Raw genomic sequence first — 17,624 nt, forward strand, 5'->3', positions numbered from 1 at the left:
GCTGTGCGCATCACGTAGTATGATAGATTAATAACCGGAATAAGAACACATGTATTTTCCAAAAACAACATATCATGTTAGTAGAGGACGATCTTTGATCGGGCGAGCGAGGGTACTCATTTCAGGACCTTCCCCTCTCGTACCCAAGTTCCCGAGCCGAGGCAACTTTGGTGATGACGGATATGTGGCCTTAGGCACGAGTCAAGGTTTCCTAAATTTCCCAAAACAAAATATTTAGGTAGCAACTCTGAAATCTGGCAAAGCAGTCCATGTTTGGCACTTCTTGATTAAAATTGATTTTTCAAAAAAATTTGCTGGATTTGGACTATTTGGTGATTTATTAGTCTTACATTGCACTTTGTGAGATTAGATTCAGAACCGTAACAAAAGTCCGAACTGTAGTAGCTAGAACCAGAATTCGCGCCCTTGCGCGCGGAGCAAGTTCGGGCGGTCTACAGATGATGATGGACTTTTTTTGCAATTGATTTTATGGTTGTGAGATAAAAAATAAAATAATTATGATTTGAATTTAACAATTTGTCTTATTGGCGAAAGGAGTCAACTTTGTCTTTATTAGTTATTTTGACCCTAAACTCTCATTCCAAACAACCCCTAAATACTGAAATTTCCTCTCCTCTATCATTATTTCCAAACCCTTTTGAGTGTTATTTATTTATTTTTATGGTGAAGCCTCTTTTCTTCTCCAGCCATAGGGAAACCATGCTTGTAGGTTGAGAACCACCAGCATTGACTCAAACTTAACATTGATTAGGCTGCAAAGGGAAATTCGGGTTGGGCTAGTGGTGCTTGGTCAACAAGAACTATAAGGCTTTGGTTGGTTGGAGGATTTGGAAAGAGATTTAGAAAGGAAAAGGAAAAAAAATATATGAAATTAGGTGAAATATACATTTCAAATATCTTTTCCCTTTCGCTTTCCCTTTCCCTTTTCATTTCTAAATTCCTTCCCAAATCCTCCAACCAAAAACAGCCTAATCGATTTCGGTGTAGATAGGTTTTCAGATGCATTGGTCCTTCGATTAGTAAACATTTTGAATTTTGGGCCTTACGAGATGGGCTTGTCATGACACTCAACGTTAACTTGAGCAGCATTGAATTAAAAGTGAGTGCTAGTCTCATTGTGGACCTTCTAAATAACAACAATAATCCACACCATAGGCTCATCAACATTATCCTTGATTGCATATTTGACACGAAAGAAGTTAGGCTTAACCAAATTAAACACTACTAAGAAGCAAATAATGAACAAATATGGTGGCCAACATATGCAACAACATGGAGATGGGTTTTATTTTTTTATGTAGCTCCTAATTGTATTTTAAATTAACTAACACTCGATGCTAGAGGCAATCAAAGCTATGAAGTATAGATATTTCGACAAATATGTTGTGTACATACTGGGTACTTACCGACCTATGATACTTCATATGGTATTTTTGTATAGTATTGGGTGTACGAAACACGTACTTAAATTTTTTCTTCATAATTTTTGGTGTACCCAAATGTACCTCGTATATATCCAAGTTGTATCGTATCTCAGTTGAAATAATATTTTTTTTGCTAATATAGAGATAAAATTCATTTTACTAGATTTTTTTTTTTAAAAAAAAAAGTTTATACTTAGTATGATTTTAAAATTAAGTTATGATTTGTAAGTTATTTAATATAATGACGTTTAATTTTAGTTAATACCTTTACTTTTGATACTAAATGTTAATTGTAGGTTGGAGCTTAACAAATTAAATCATCTGATTAATTTTTGCATTACTTAAAATTAAAAATAAATATTTTTTTATAAACGTATAAAGTCGTACCATATCTTATTTTTTTTTGAAATTTATCTTATCGATGTACCCATATTGTGATAACCAAGTCATGCATATCATTTTTGCATTCATTTATCTTAGTGATATTCATATTTTCTTTGTGTTAAATATGTGTGATATATTTGTTAGTGAATTTTGTTTGAATTAGAAATTGAACATCTAGATGACTTAGAAACCCTAAGTGAGGAGCTTAATAGTTTTAGTCTAATGAATAGAGCCTTTTCGGAACTTTATTAAAAATTAAGTGAGATTAGTAAAAATTATGAAAGATTAAATTAAGACTTAATTAAGATTAATTAGATTAAACTAGACATAATCGATTAGGATTAATAAATTAAGTTAATAAGCAATTAGTGGATAATCTAATCCTATTCAATTAATAAAATGATGGAGTGTATTTGAAAGAGTTCTAGAGAGTGACAGATAGAGTAAAGATTCATTTTGTTTTGCTAGAGAATATTGAAGGAAAACTCAAAGAAGAACCAAGGGAAGATGAGAAGAGAGATTGAAGAATTCATCTATTGAAGAACCTTAGGTAAGATTACTAACTTAATTCAAGTAGACAAGCCTCCTAATACTTGAAATCAAGGAGAAATTAAAACCAATTTAATGTAATTTGAAAGAAATAAAGAATAAAATGAAGAAATTGAGTTAGGTTAAAGAAATATGGAAAATAATTTAGAATTCCATCAATTAGAGTTTGATTTGTGATATCGTTGATATATTTAAGCTTCATCTTCACAGGCACCATTGGTTTCCAAGGGTTTTGACACTTTAATTTTATGTTTTGAAGGTAAGGAAGAAAAGTATTGAAAATTACTACATTCATGAAGTTTTAAGGTTAATCTTGAAATCAAAAGAAGTTTTTGATGCAAAAGATTTGAAAATTTATCATATTCTCTTGTTTATTACTGAATTCACATGATGTGGTATGAGTTTTGCATTAGTTTTAGCAAGAATTTGTGTTATAGAAGCGTTGAACTTTGAAGAAATTTCAAATTACCCAGCTTTACCCAAAACTGCACATGCATCAGTGAGCCCTACACGTGTGGCCAGTACCCCAAAACAGAGTGTTAGGTTTTGAAATAACCGCACATGTGTGACCTTCCTACATGTGCGGAAAGAAGGGTTTTTATATTTTGAATCCTTTTCGACCATTTTGACCCTTCGGACAACCCTTTGCATGTATTAAGTCATAACAAGAGTTAAACAAGACTAGAAATCAACTTAATTAAGTGGATTAGAAAAGAAAAGTTAAGTTCAATTAGTTGTTGTACATTATCAATGTTTATATGTGTGTATCATGTAGGTCGGACCACCAAGGAGTAATACTGGACTCAAACCAACTATGAGTAATATCTTTGTAAAGTTATTTTTGTATAAGTAATTTAGAAAATGCTATGATATAAATTGTTTTATGAAATTTGTATTTTATTGCCGGATGAATGAGTATTCCATTTTTTGTTAAATCTAATGTTGCATCCTTTAATGAGTCGTAGCCACTGGGGGACGTTCTTATGTACCTTGACTTATAGAGATCTCTATTTCGTTCATAACCTATCATGGTTGTTTTTTTTTTGTTCACGACCTAAAGTGGTCGTTCTGTTACGCTCTATTAGATGTACCACATATTGAGTTTAATTTAAGAATGTTTTCATAAAGCTCTTTATCTCTATGTTAGAAATCAAGTCGGGTTTCAGACCTTGGTTTGGGCGCCCATGATGGCATGACCCATGACCCATTATGTGACCCTGTTAGTTTGAATTTCAAACAACAATATTTTTGGGATAATGGTGAATAACCCACAATCTCATCTATTGGGGAGATAGTTATGAGTGGTTACATCTCTCTCTTTATAATCACTAATATGTATTACATATTAGATTATGGGTTTTAACTAAATATAGAAAAAGATTTTGCTCCCTCTAGCTCTCTGCCATGGGAGAACAAGCAAGACTTTGTACTATGAAGAGTGTGGGTAATTCTCTTGTAATTCTACCCCACTGTTGGGAATTGTTTGAAGACATCAATGAAGACACGTGATTCACCCACATGATCCATGGATTCAGTTAGAGTGTAAAAGGTATGCCCGAATCCATTTATTTTCGCTGTGTATTGTTTCTTATTTGTTTTACATTGGTATCAGAGCCATTATTGGGTATTTTCATGTTATTTGTGCATAAAAATATGTATACATGTGTTTTATACATAAGAATTGATATTTTTCGAACCATCTCTAACCATCCTAAATTTTACACATGTTTTGGTTTATATTATTTAGATCATATCTGTAAATTTTTATAAAAATAGGACTATCAAATTTTGGAAAAAATTGAAATTTATATTTAATTTTTGTAACTTTGACTACATGTTGTTTTTACGTGCTTCATTTTGATATTATGAAAATTATATATTCGAAATCTTTGTTTCGAGACCTTCGAAACGGTATATTATGTACCTGATTCCGACTTACGGATTAAGAGAAATCATAAACCCTAATTTGGGTTCGTTTTTATGTTATTGGTAGTTCATAATAGAAGATGAATTGTAGAAAATAGAAAGAGGGAGTGAATTACATTCTCTTTTTTAGACTTGTCAAAATAAAAAACCGAGACCACCATTGGATTTCTCTCAAAAAATCAAGTCAGATAGTGCCAAAATCGAGCCAAAACAGAGTTTGGGAGGTGGCGCATGCGCCCCACGTGCATAAAACTATTTTCAGGCGCTTCCAAGTGCGGCACGTGCGCTGACGCGTGTGCTGATGTGTGCTGACGTAGTAGTGATGCAATTTGCTAACATCATCTACTACTGTAAGTGTCAACATAGGAGATGTGACTGTTAAGGCTCTGTTTGTTGCTTCTATAATATTCTTTATAACTCTAATTGAAACACGGCTTGTACCGTTGGACTCGTAATTCCTTTTTATACAATATTTTAAAGTTTCAAAATTTTATGGAAAGTAAATATTTTTCACTAATGAATAATTCAATATTTTAAAGTTAAATTGCTCATGGGAGAGCATGACTTAGATTCTAAACTTGAATTTTTTGTAATACACTATTACAATAATCTTTTATTTATTGGTAGTATTGTTGTATTTTTCCAAATTCGTTAATATTTATTTATGAGTTTTTGCATAGTTATTAATTACTTGTACTTCTAGAAAATTCCAAAAAATTGCAGAAATTATAGAAATCTATTATGGCATTATTTAAATACTGTACACAACAAGTTAAGTTCTTTTAAATGTTTAGAACTTGCAATATGTTGTTATTTTAAATTGCATGATTTATTTATATTGGTTTTAATTCCATGATTAAATTAATCTAACATGTTTTCTTTTATGAATTCACATTAAGATGCTATTGTATGTAATTAATATTTTATCATGATTCACAGATGCCATAGATGGTGGGAGATTGTTCGGTTGAGAGAAATCTTTGTAAATTTACTCTTGAAAATTAATATTTTCCGCATAAATTAAATTAAATTATGGATAATTGTCGCTTGTGGCATAAGAGATTATTACAAACATAGCTGATTTTCGATTTTACGACTTTTGTAATATTGTCACTATTTAATTTGGATTTTTGTGGCAAAATTAACTTGTGATATGCTAATCAAATTAATCTCAATGCTCATTTTTCTTCTAATTGGTTGACCTAGACTTAACAGAGATGTTCAATTGTGAACAATGCAATCCTTATTTTAAATGAGAAGAAAATCTAGGAGACTTTAGATCAAATCTTAGTTGAGCCAAAGTAAAGAAACACGACTCAACGTCGTCGTAATTTTGTTACCTTAATTGTTGCAGTAAAAACTGATGTGTGCACTGTGATTCGCAGCATGCTAGGTAGTTTTGATTAGCAAGTTTGAAATTGTGAAATTAGTAAGCCCTCAATAGATCTAGATGTGATCATGACTATTGAGTTGCACGGATTGACTTTGTAATTTGACTTGTAATAATGTTGCATCATTGGATGAAGCAATATCCAAGAGTCACGTCATCCAAGGAATGTGAGCTTGAATAAGTTAGTCATTAAGTGTAAGACAAGTAGCTAGTATGAGCAGTGTTTTGCTCTCTGCCCAACTAATGGGAGTGGTTGGAGTAAAATTTCACGCATTATGATAGTATCTGTTGAAGTGTCACTTAAAGTTAAGAGATTAGCGCATAGAAGCTGAAAAATCTATTGACATTAAGTGAGAAGATTAGCACCAAGTGGGTGCAAAAATCTATTAGTACTTCCAACTTGTCTAAGTCTGGACACTTATTGTTTCCACACTTGATTGTGAGACATGAGGAAGTGCTTCTTTATATGATTCCTTAGCTACTCTAACGCCTTTGAATGGCATTTATCACTAAGTGAAAAAGTTGTAGCATAGTAATTAAAATATCAAGGCCAAGTTGGTTGTTATGACTCTAAGAATTTGATGTATTGCTCATAAGAGTATCGTGTTGAATTAGACTCTTTAGCCTAATTCGAGCTTAAGTTACTTCAGAAGCAATCATAGGTTAGTATCTTATTCTCTCCTTGTAGTGGACAATAGAATTATGAACAACTAATTATGAAGCGAGAAATGGAGATGGCAAATGTCATGTTTCAACTAGATGCATTAAAGTGTGTGGAGAATAAAATTGACTTAAAGGTGCAGGGGATTAGCACTTACTAGTTAAGTTTGTGACTTAGGCACATTTGATATCTCCATGACATCCTTTTATGATCTAGTGAGCATGAGTTAGTCATGGGTTATTGCCTAGTTGGACCTAAGCCTTTGCACTTGTCTTCGAGAACTCACACATTAGGATGATTGGAATTATTTTATGACATTGGTCATAAATCGGTGGCTTATTGTACTTAATCACATTGACGAAAGGATGACATAGATGATTTGAGTAGCCCTCTTAGGCCCACTCGCTTACTGCATCTTGCTTCCATGTGAATGTGTAACTTTATTCACAATGGTTACACACAAGTAAGTTAGAAAGCCGAAAACGAGCATCTGTATTGGCGCATTTGCTCACATATAGTTTTCTTAGCAGAGATGACGCGAATAGAGTTGTGGAACTCTATAAGATAGAGAATTCTAAGTATGACGCTTTATGTAGTCTAGTTGAAAATGAAAAGAAATTTCCAATATCCTAGGGACAGTGGGAGCGATGTGCCTACTAGTGGATTACTCCATTAAAGAAGAATACTCTAAAATTTTAGCAAATGTGGAATTTTTCCAAGTCAGCACTAAGTGATTGAGAGGCAAGCATTCATGATTGCTCTACAAAATAATAAAGAGCCTAGAATAGTGTCAAAGGCTCTTTAGTCTCTTGTTTTTAGAAACTAGATCAATGTTGCGCGTTTAAGACGAAATCTTTGAGGATTAACCATTTCTAGGTTGACATTCTGCTATGACGTGAAACTATTCTAAAGTCATGTGCGATTTAGGTAGTCATTTTTTTTTGGGCATAAGTCTCACTAAATACCGAAAAGTCACACCGTTGAGGAGATGTAGACTATGATAAGACTTCCTCTTAGGGAGTAAGGTTATGTCGACTTAGGCTATGATTGACATGAGTTCAAAACTTTACTTTGTGGACATTGTGAGTCAACTTCTCATTGGAGAATTGGATAAGTAGATGCATATGGATTTACCTTCTGCTTTTATGGAAAAAAGTTAGGAGCGCAAAAGATTGCTAGTTCCAATAAATCTTTTACGACATAAAGTAGTTATCCAATTAGTGGTTCTTATATTTCATCAAGCCATGATGGGCCAGCGATGATCGATGATGACCATTGAGGCATGATTAATGGTCCAAAAAGAAGTTTTTTCCTTACGTAGTCATTATGAGACAGGAATTTATAGGGTTCTCATCACATAGGGTTGGCAGTCCTCTGTTTTAGACATGATAGACATAAGTGATACAATTTATATGCTCAAATGTATTATCCTTAAGGATTGTTCTGGGAGAATTCTCTGTTTTTCTTCGATGACTTACATAAGGAACACTCTAGAATGATTCTAGATGCAAAATTACAAACTAATTGACTTACCTATTAGTATAAGCTAGAGCCTCAGCTATTGAGTGAATCTTCAGATTGTCTTAGAGTGAAACAAATGATCTATATTCCTTGATCTTTTCTTGTGGGAGCTTGGAGTACGCTATGTGGGCGTATTCAACATGATGGGTGTTATCTTTTGTAAATAGTCCACTGAGTAATTTAGACATTGACCTTGCTCATTAGATTGTGGATAGGATACTGTATTGTTAGTGTATAAATTTGCCCCTTACAAGATTTAATGTGCTAGTTGGACGCATCTTGAATGAATGCAAATTGGTCACTAGAATGTCTTTAGAGAGGTAGTTGTGCAAAAGATAGTGATCTTGAACCATTTCATGTGAGGCGCACATGGTGGATTCCGTTTTATATGCTTATCGTAAGAGGTGCTGATAAGGCCTATGTTTGGAATCTAGAATTGCGCAAACTGTGGATGTGTTTTTCAATTGATCTCTTGTTTTTGTGACATTATGGGATATTGATGGTATTATAGTTTGTGTCATAATGATTAGCAAATGGTGATATTAGCAGGCAAGATTGGCTCACTCACACGAGCAATCACCATTGGCACTTGAAAGCGAGCAAGGATAAGACTAGTGGTTAATTTTATTTGGAGCCAAGAGAGGCTTAAAATTATCCACTATGTATGGCACCTTGGTTGCAACCAGGATGAGATCATGTTAAAGACCAAAAATGGATGTTAGTACCCACTTTCCATGTTTTGCCTGTTATGATTAGCCTGATACGAGATTTCATTTGGTGCCTGGAAAGCGAGCAAAAAGAGAATCTGGGTTAGGTGCTAGAAAGAAACTTGTACACTTAAGAGTGAGTAGACTAAGATCTGTACGGTGTATGGAGTATGACATCACTCTTTGGAAGAGTTACTCCACCGTAACATGTATTTATACTACATGTGATTAGGAATGGCAACGGGGCGGGGCGGGGCGGGGCCAAGGATCGCCCTTCTCGTCCCCAATCCCTGATGGTGAAATTTCCCCCATTCCCGACCCCGATCCCCGACAGGGAACCTGTCACCACCCCCGCCCCCGTCCCCTAACGGGGATCGGGTTCCCCCGACCCCGGAGAGTCCCCGGCCAAAAAAAAAAAAAAAGAGCTTCATTAACAAATTCAATAACAGATTCAACAACACAACAGAACAACAATGGATTTAACAACACAACACTCAGATTTAATAACAGATTCAACAAATTCAACAACAGATTCAACAACACAACACTCAGATTTAATACCAAATGCCAAAAAAAAAAAAAGCTTCAGATTTAATACTCATGAACAACAACTCAATAGATCTATCTGAGGATCATCAACAATACACCCAGATTCAACAACACACCCAGATCTGAGGATCATCAACAACACATCCCGTAAGCGAGGAGTGACACCATGAGGGATAGAGGAGGAGCGGCCGACACCATCGCCATGAGGATTGCAGCAGAGAGAGGGAGAGAGGCCAAGAGAAGAAAGGAAGGAGTGACTCCGCGAGGGAGAGAGGAGGAGCGGTCGACGCCGATGCCAACGCCGTGAGCATCGCAGCAGAGAGAGGGAGAGAGAGGCGTAGAGAAGAGAGAGTGTGAGTGGAAGAGAGGAGTGAAATGAGTCTTAAAATAACCTAAATATATATGCGAAATATATATTCGGGGATATATACGGGGAGTATTCGGGCTGGGGCCGGGGCGGGGCCGGGGTTGGGAAATCTATCCCCGTCCCCGGCCCGAAAATGATCGGGGGTTTATTTTTTAATACCATCCCCGGTTCGTAGGGAGTTTTTTTCGGGGAAAAACTGTCCCATTCGGGGTCGGGGGGTCGGGTCCCAGTCGGGCCGGTTTCAAATTGCCATCCCTACATGTGCTTGGCAACCGCGTAATGAGGTGAGAGAATAGATCCCTACTTCCTCATCATGTGTATTGATATGACTTTCATTTTGTATCCTTTTGTGACCTTTGACTATCTCATACGCTGAGAGGTTGATGTTCTGTTACTTTGGTATGTTGCTTGCAGTCATGTATGATTCGGCCTTATGGGACATGATTGGAAAAGCAGTCAATCCTAAACTAAATGGCCTGAGGGCAAAGAGAATATCATCTAGTATTACACTACAGTTGTATATTCATTGCCGACAACTCACATCTCTCTGCATGAGAGGTGGATTGAGTATGAATATATTGCATGATATGAGATGGTCGAGCATGCTCTATGAGGGATTAGAGATGTTTGGACCGGTGTAGTTGGATAGGTCTGAGATATATGAGACACTATTATTATCTTTGGGTTAATGTCTCTATGCTGGCTCTTTTGAGTTTCTAGTGTAGAGCTCTCACATGCAGGTGTTTTCAACAGTCGCATAGTCCATTGGCAATTATGAGTTTGTTTGAGATTTGGGCATATTGAGATTGAGATTGAGACAGAGACGCGGCACTGTTATGCCAACCCATGTGCAAGTGGGAGATGTTGGAAATTGGGTCGAGTTTTGGACTTGAGTTTGGGCGCCCATAATGGCATGACCCATGACCCATTAAGTGACCCTGTCAGTTTGAATTTCAAACCACTTTATCTTGGGGATAAGACTGAGTAACCCACAATCTCATCTCCTAGGGAGATAAAGTTGTGGGTGGTTACATGTGTCTCTTTATAATCACTTATACATATTACGTATTGGATTATGGGTTTTAATTAAATATGGAAAAATATTTTGGTCTCTCTAGCTCTCTGCCATGGGATGCCTTTGTACTATGAAGAGTGTGGGTAATTCTCTGGTAGTTCTACCCCACTGTTGAGATTTGTTCAAAGATATCGATGAAGGCACGTAATTCACTCACATAATCCATAGATTCAGTCTGAGCATAAAATGTATGCTTGAATCCGTTTATTTTTACTGTGTATTATTTCTTATTTTTTCTACAGAAATGTATTATGAAAATGTTAAGAATGTTTTAAGAATGTTTAGAACCTATCCATTAACCACTTTACTCTGATGTTACTTATTAGGTTTTAACTCACCCCTTTTCCCTATATATATGTAGATGATCAGCAAGAGAATCAAGCCTAGAGTTTTGCTTATGACGACCCTTTTGTGAAACTTCTGTTGATGGCATTTCCGAGTCGATGCTTTTTTTTTTTTACCTCATTCTGAAAAAGTTTTTGGAGATCATGACTTTGTATTTAAGTTTATAAATGTTGTACCTTTATACTTAATGTAATTATGTAAGTTAACTAATGATATATGTATGTTACTTCCATGTCTTTTACGCACTACTCAATGGTCTGCATTACTTTTGTTAGAATACTTCCGTTTAAGGCCTCATTATATTATTAAATATTTTGTGATTTGTCAGGATAGACCTTTGGTAATCTAAGATTACTGGCTGGTCATTTATTTGTACTCGTGCTTCATAGAACACAAGTAAACATGTGTATTTAATTTTCATGTAATACTAGTTTAAACCTCCTCTCCTAGAAGTAAAAGTAAAAAATAAAAAATAAATAAATAAAGGAAAAAAGAAAATCATGAAGGTATGAGCATATGTGATGTCAAAGATTCTCCGAATGTTTCTATAATCTAGTATTTTGAAATTTAACTACCATTATAAGGGAGCAACATTAGAATATTTGCTTTTACTTTATTTTATATAAGAGTACTTTAAATATTTAAACAATTAAAAGAAGTGGGTAATGTAAAAGTCCATTGTTCTTAATGTATGAAATGTTACCTTCCAAACTAGAAAGTTGTATTCATATTGGGAAGAACCATAAGCAGAAATAGAGGAGATGGTGCCCCCCAGTGCCATTTTATTGCTAGTTTGAATAAAGCCTGAGCAGAACAAGTTGTAGCATCCTGTTGTGTTATATGCATCTCTCTGTCATTTAACATTAACCAATTTCACCATTAAACACCTGTATATATATATATATTAACACTATCCTAGAGAAAAAAGAAACTCAAAATAAACATTACTGGAAAAAAATTAAAATAATTAACGACTCACAGTCCAGTAGTTGAAAAGTCTGGGGTTGGCATCTCCATACAAATATGGGTAAACCTGTTTTTTTTTTTTTTTTTCATCATAGAGAGGAGACATAAATGAAATGAAGTGAAACACAAAGGGAAAAGATACTAACACAAAAAATGGGAAAGAAAAGTAAAGTGTATGACTAATATTTTAAATTTAGTGTGATGTTAATTTTTTTTTTTTTTTTTTTTTTTTTTGGTTTTTGGTTTTGTGTGTCTGTATAGGGATTATCACTCGTGGAAAAGATGATAAATGGTGAATTATATTTTGCACCTCTATACTTTCATCAACATGTCAATCTAGCATTCTTATCATTATTTATAATAGTTAATTCCTTATACTTTCAGTCAAATAATAAAAAACCATTTTGTCTATTTGATATAAATGACATCGAATGAAAATTGGCATGTGCGTCACACATGACATTTATTTAAGGGCATAAATAAATGAAAAATTACATCGATAATCTCTACATTTTATCTTGTGTCATTTAGGACATTATCATTTCAATTAGCTCAATTTTAACCCTTAATTTTAAATTGTGTCGATTTGGATTAATTGATAATGTCAATTACGTTTTTTGAAAGAAAATAATCAGTTAGTTTGTTAAGATTAACTCACAAAATTAAATAAGTTTATAATTTTACCTATAAAACATGATACATGCCACTCATGTACACATTTTTCATAAAAAAAAAAATACTAACAATTGTAATTAATTAGACAAATTTTTTTTACAAAATCATAATTTTATGGTCAAAATCAAACTAATTGAAATTATAAAGACCAAAATGAAAAAAAGACTAAAATATAGAGATTACTGGCACAATTTCTCTAAATAAAAAGTAGAATTTTAGTAAAAGTGAATAGACCAAAATGAGATTTTGCTAAAAGTAGGGATGCTGATCAAATGGGGAAATGCAGTAATAAATTAGATTATATGTAGTATTTTTCATTATAGAAACAAAAGGGAAGAATAACAAGAAAATCTACAATATAATCAAATTAATGTTAAAGTGTACCTGCCAACCAGCTTCAATAGTGTTGAGATTCGAAGGATAAGAACCTGCCACGATCCAGAGCTGGGACAAGCTAAATTCATTGGATTGCTGGACTATGGGTTTCCAAACGTTCATGGTTGCCTTTGTTCCATAATACTTGTCTCCTTGAACAACAACCATTGCATACTAAAACAACTCCAAAATAACATAAATAAAAATCATAAACAAAAAATAAATAAATAACATAAAATAAAAAGAAAGAAAACAAAAGGGGTTAGGATTCTCTCTAGTTGAGTTTCCCAACTAATCACATACCTATCTCAATAATCCAAACTGTTTACCTTATAAGGTCCTCCAAACATATCAATAATGTAGAAAATCATATTAATTAGAAAATTGTAGTCTCATGAATAGATTATATAGTCTTAAAAAAATTGAACAGTCTTTTCTCATTAGAAAAAGTTTTGGGGCGAAGCTACCCTCACTGTTGTTTTTAGAATCAACCATGTTTTTTTTGTCCTGATTACACCACTATCCGAGTCTTTTGGTTTTGCATGTTTTGTGTTGTTGCAACCTCATGGACATACAAAAATAGAGCTTCATTCTTGTCTATGTTGTTTTTTATGAAATGGCATTGAACACAAATGATATCGATATAGGGACCCTATTTCTAAATGTCTTCACATTTCTCGCCATGTCGTCTTTTGGGAACACAAAATGTTTTCATCTCTATCTAAATTTCACTTATCTCATCCCACTACTTCTATACTCTTCACTAATCCTTCCTTAGATTCATTTTCTGCTGAGATTGATACAAATGATTCTCCAGCCTTTACAAAGATGCTCTTGCCTACAGTCAACCCCATGGTGCCTTCCCACTTCAACCTCCTAAGGATCTTGCTCCACCTGCTAGTCTTGCCTCCATTATCTTTCACAGCCTCTTTTATCCCTTGTTTCCATTGAATCATCTTCTAATCCTGACTCAGCTCTTCGTCATGCTGCTCAGGTAAAATAACTTCCTCTCCATCTGCATAATTATCATTGTTATTATACTATTCTTTCTTAGCATGAACCTCGCTCTTACTGTAATGTCAGTTTTAATCCTCTTTGGCAGCACACAATGACTAATGAATTGCAAGCTTTGGCCAAAAATCATACCTGGGATTTCGTGGACCTTCCTTCCAGCAAGACTGGTATTATATGTAAATGGGTCTACAAGATCAAAACTTGTTCTGATAACACTATTGAACGCTACAAAGAACCCTCAGTTGTTCAAGGCTGCACTCAAGAGTATGGCATTGACTATGAGGAGAAATTTGCTCTTAATCCTCGCCTCACTTTCGTTCGTAGTCTCATTTTCATTGATGTTGTCCGCAAGTGGGGCATGTATAAAAGGAATATAAAAAATTCCTTTGTCAATGGGGATCTCATTGAAGAAATTTATATATATGCAATCTCCTTCTAGCTATGATCATCCTTTTCAAAAGGTCAGTAAACTTCGACGTGTTCTCTATGGTCAAGCTCCTTGAGCTTGGTTTTCCAAGTTTAGTACCACTATTGCACAGTTTGGCTTTGCTTCTAGTCCATATGATTATGCTCTTTTCATTCACAAGACTAATCATGGCACCACTCATCTTCTTCTTTATGTTGATGTCATGATCATTATTGGTGATGATGTTAATTGTATAGTTAAGTTGAAGCACTCCCTCGGTAGTTATTTTGAGATAAAGGATCTAGGGCCTTTCAACTATTTTTTGGGTCTTGAAATCTCTTCCGACTCTAGTGGCTATTATCTCTCTCAAGCAAAGTATGCCTTTGATTTACTCACCCATGTTGGTCACACTGATAGCAAGACTGGCTCCACACCTGTTAAGACAAATGTTCATCTCACTCCTCTAGACAACATTTCTCTCTATGATGCCATGCTTTATTAACAATTATTTGGCAATCTAGTCTATTTCAGTGTTACCCGATCGGATATCGCCTATGTTGTTCATCTTGTCAACTAATTTTTGGCATCTTCACACTCCACTCATTACGTTGTTGTCCTTCATATCCTTTGATATGTAAAAGGCACTTTATTTCTTAGACTTCATTATTCTCCTCATTCTATCTTTGAGCTGTATGCTTATATTCCTATGCTGATTGGGAAGGTAATCCTACTGATCGCCACTTTACCATTGGTTATTGTTTCTTTCTCAATGATTCCTTCATTTCCTGGTGTAGCAAGAAGCAAACTGTTATTTCCATATCCAGTGCAGAGGGAGAATATTGTGCTTTTGCAAACACTGCGCAAGAATTATTATGGTTTCACTGGTTACTCAAAGATTTGGGGATTACTCATTTCTCTGTTACTGTCCTTTGTTGTGACAACCGTAGTGCAATTCAAATTGCTCAAATGATTTGTTTCATGATTGTACCAAACATATTGAAATCGATTGTCACTATGTTGTTCGTGGTACTATTCGCCGTCGTTCTATTTCTTCTGTCGATCAAACTGTTGATATCTTCACCAAAGCACATCCACCTGGACGTTTTCATGCTTTACTCAAGTTGTCTGCTCAATGACCTTGAGTATGAGAAGGGCAGTTAGAATGCGGGTGTTGTTGGAGGTTTTTTTGTGTGGATAAAATAGCCAATAAAGACAAAATAGGCTAAAATAGCTAATAAGATAAAATGTCATATCCAAACCATAATCATTTCACTTTTTCTCTCACAACCATCAAATCAACTATCAAAAAACTATATATATATATATATCAACTATTGTTCCAAACACAACTTTTTTAACTAGGTTAAAATAGTCAAAAAAGCCAACTAAAATAGTAAAGTAACCATATCAACACAATATATTCTCTCTCTCTATATATATATATATATATATTATATTATGATATTGTAGACACCCCATTTTGACCGACCTTAAGATTCAGACATCGTCGATTGAGCGCTCGGTGATGTTGTGCTCGTTCTGAGGTTTCGGAGTTTCGGCTAAGAGCCTTACCACCAGACCTCAGGACTCTTTTGTGCTTTGCCTCGGTTTGCAAACCAAGTTATATTTTCTCTTCCTGAAGGGAGGGAGAGGTCTCGTAGACTATCTCTCAGTGGCCGTAGGCTACTTTTCGTGGTCGTAGACCACGGTTCCCGTTTGGAGACCAGTTTCTGATTTTCGGAGCCGTCGGCCGTGCGCTTCGGTTCGGGACCGCTTAACTTTCTCCGTTTGGCACGGTTTTTGGAGAGCTTGAACATTTTGAACCTTCGTTTTAGCTTCTTGAGGAAGCTTGAACCTTTTGAACCCTTCGTTTTAGCTTCTTGAGGAAGCTTGAACCTTTTGAACCCTTATTTTAGCTTCTTGAGGAAGCTTGAACCTTTTGAACCTTTTGCTCCAGCTTCTCCAAGAAGCTTGAATCCTCTTGTTTCTCTATAAGAGAGGGCCTCCCTCTCCTTTAGAGAGGTTGAAAAAAATTTGTCTAAGGAAAAGCACATAGATCTCTCTATATCTCTACATTCTAGGCTTAGAAACGGTGTTTGTTCTTGGCTTTAAACACCACACCTCATAGCCACACACCTCCACCGTTGATCTAAGGTTCTTGAAGGGTCTTGAGAGGTCTCAAAGAACTAGTTTTTGGTCCAAGAAGCTGCTGGTTTTGCTGAAGCTACAAGGCTAACACACTATTCCCTCTTTTAAGCTTTATTTTGCTTCATCTTTTAGCCATACTTGCAAGCATATTTGAGCTTTGGCGTAAATTGAAAAAAATTCTTGTTTTCAGGTCCTTTTCATGTTTGTTTAAGGTCACTTTGTTATTGGGGGTCATCTACCCCCTTGCATGCTTCATTTTACCTTGTTTTGAGCCATGCCTTAGAGCATTTGTGTTGGCCTTTTAGCCACTAAAATCCAGTGGATTTTTAGTGGCTAGCATGCTGTTTTGTGTGCCAAAATCAGAGAGGGGTGACCCTTTCTCTCCTTGTTTTGTTTTCTAGCATTTTTGGCCTTACAAAGGAGCCCTTATTTGCATGCTTCCAAGCCATGTTTCAGGCCATTTTTTATGAGTTTTAGGACCTGCATAGGCTCTGTCCAGAGCTTGTTTTGCCATATTGGATGTCCATCTTGCATGTGTAGAATAACCCTCTTCATAGCATATCAAAGGAGCATCTCATTCTTGCATGCATTAACCATGTTTCAGTGGGTTTTTGGGCTTTATTTGGCATGTCATACCTCTGACTTTTGCTGGTTTAGTGGCCTCTTGATTGTCTCACATGCTTGTAGTGCAAATCCTCTTTACTAGCTTACATTGCATGCTATTTTGACCTTTGATTCTAGCACTTTTTGGCCATGCCTTAAACTGATTTTGTGCATGTTTTGGACTGCCTTAGCTCTATTTTTGGGCCTCATGGTCGAATGATGTTTGCTATGCACGGTTGTAATTCAATACCCTTGCCTAGCTTTGAGTTTTGAAGCCTATTGCATGCGTATTTTGAGGTGTTTCCATGTTTTGGCATCATTGTGAATCATATTTCAAAGCTTATATGTATGCCGTATTCTCATGTTTTTCACTCTTTAAATGTGTTTGAGAGTTATGCATGAATACCTCATTTTTGAACCATTGCATGAGCTTCATTTCCATGCTTTGCGAGCCATCATTTTAGTATATATTTGCTACTATTTTGGCCTGCATAGGGACTGTTTGGGGCTGGTTTGGC

At 35.3% G+C, this 17,624-nt stretch overlaps 1 protein-coding gene across 1 annotated transcript in view; it reads right to left on the bottom strand.

The window, feature by feature from the left end:
- The window catches only part of LOC114297460 (protein neprosin), a 49,426-nt gene that overhangs the window by 12,689 nt on the left and 19,113 nt on the right, over nt 1-17,624 (bottom strand). The window contains exons 4-6 of the mRNA XM_082916128.1: nt 12,945-13,109; nt 11,899-11,952; nt 11,623-11,769 (exon numbers count right to left, since the gene is read on the bottom strand). Of these exons, the coding sequence (XP_082772254.1) occupies nt 11,623-11,769; nt 11,899-11,952; nt 12,945-13,109 (366 nt within the window). The remainder of the gene's footprint in view (nt 1-11,622; nt 11,770-11,898; nt 11,953-12,944; nt 13,110-17,624) is intronic.

The sequence above is a fragment of the Camellia sinensis genome, chromosome 2 (assembly GCF_055761805.1).
Source record: "Camellia sinensis isolate YWXY chromosome 2, ASM5576180v1, whole genome shotgun sequence".
In the NCBI taxonomy this organism is placed as follows: Eukaryota; Viridiplantae; Streptophyta; class Magnoliopsida; order Ericales; family Theaceae; genus Camellia; species Camellia sinensis.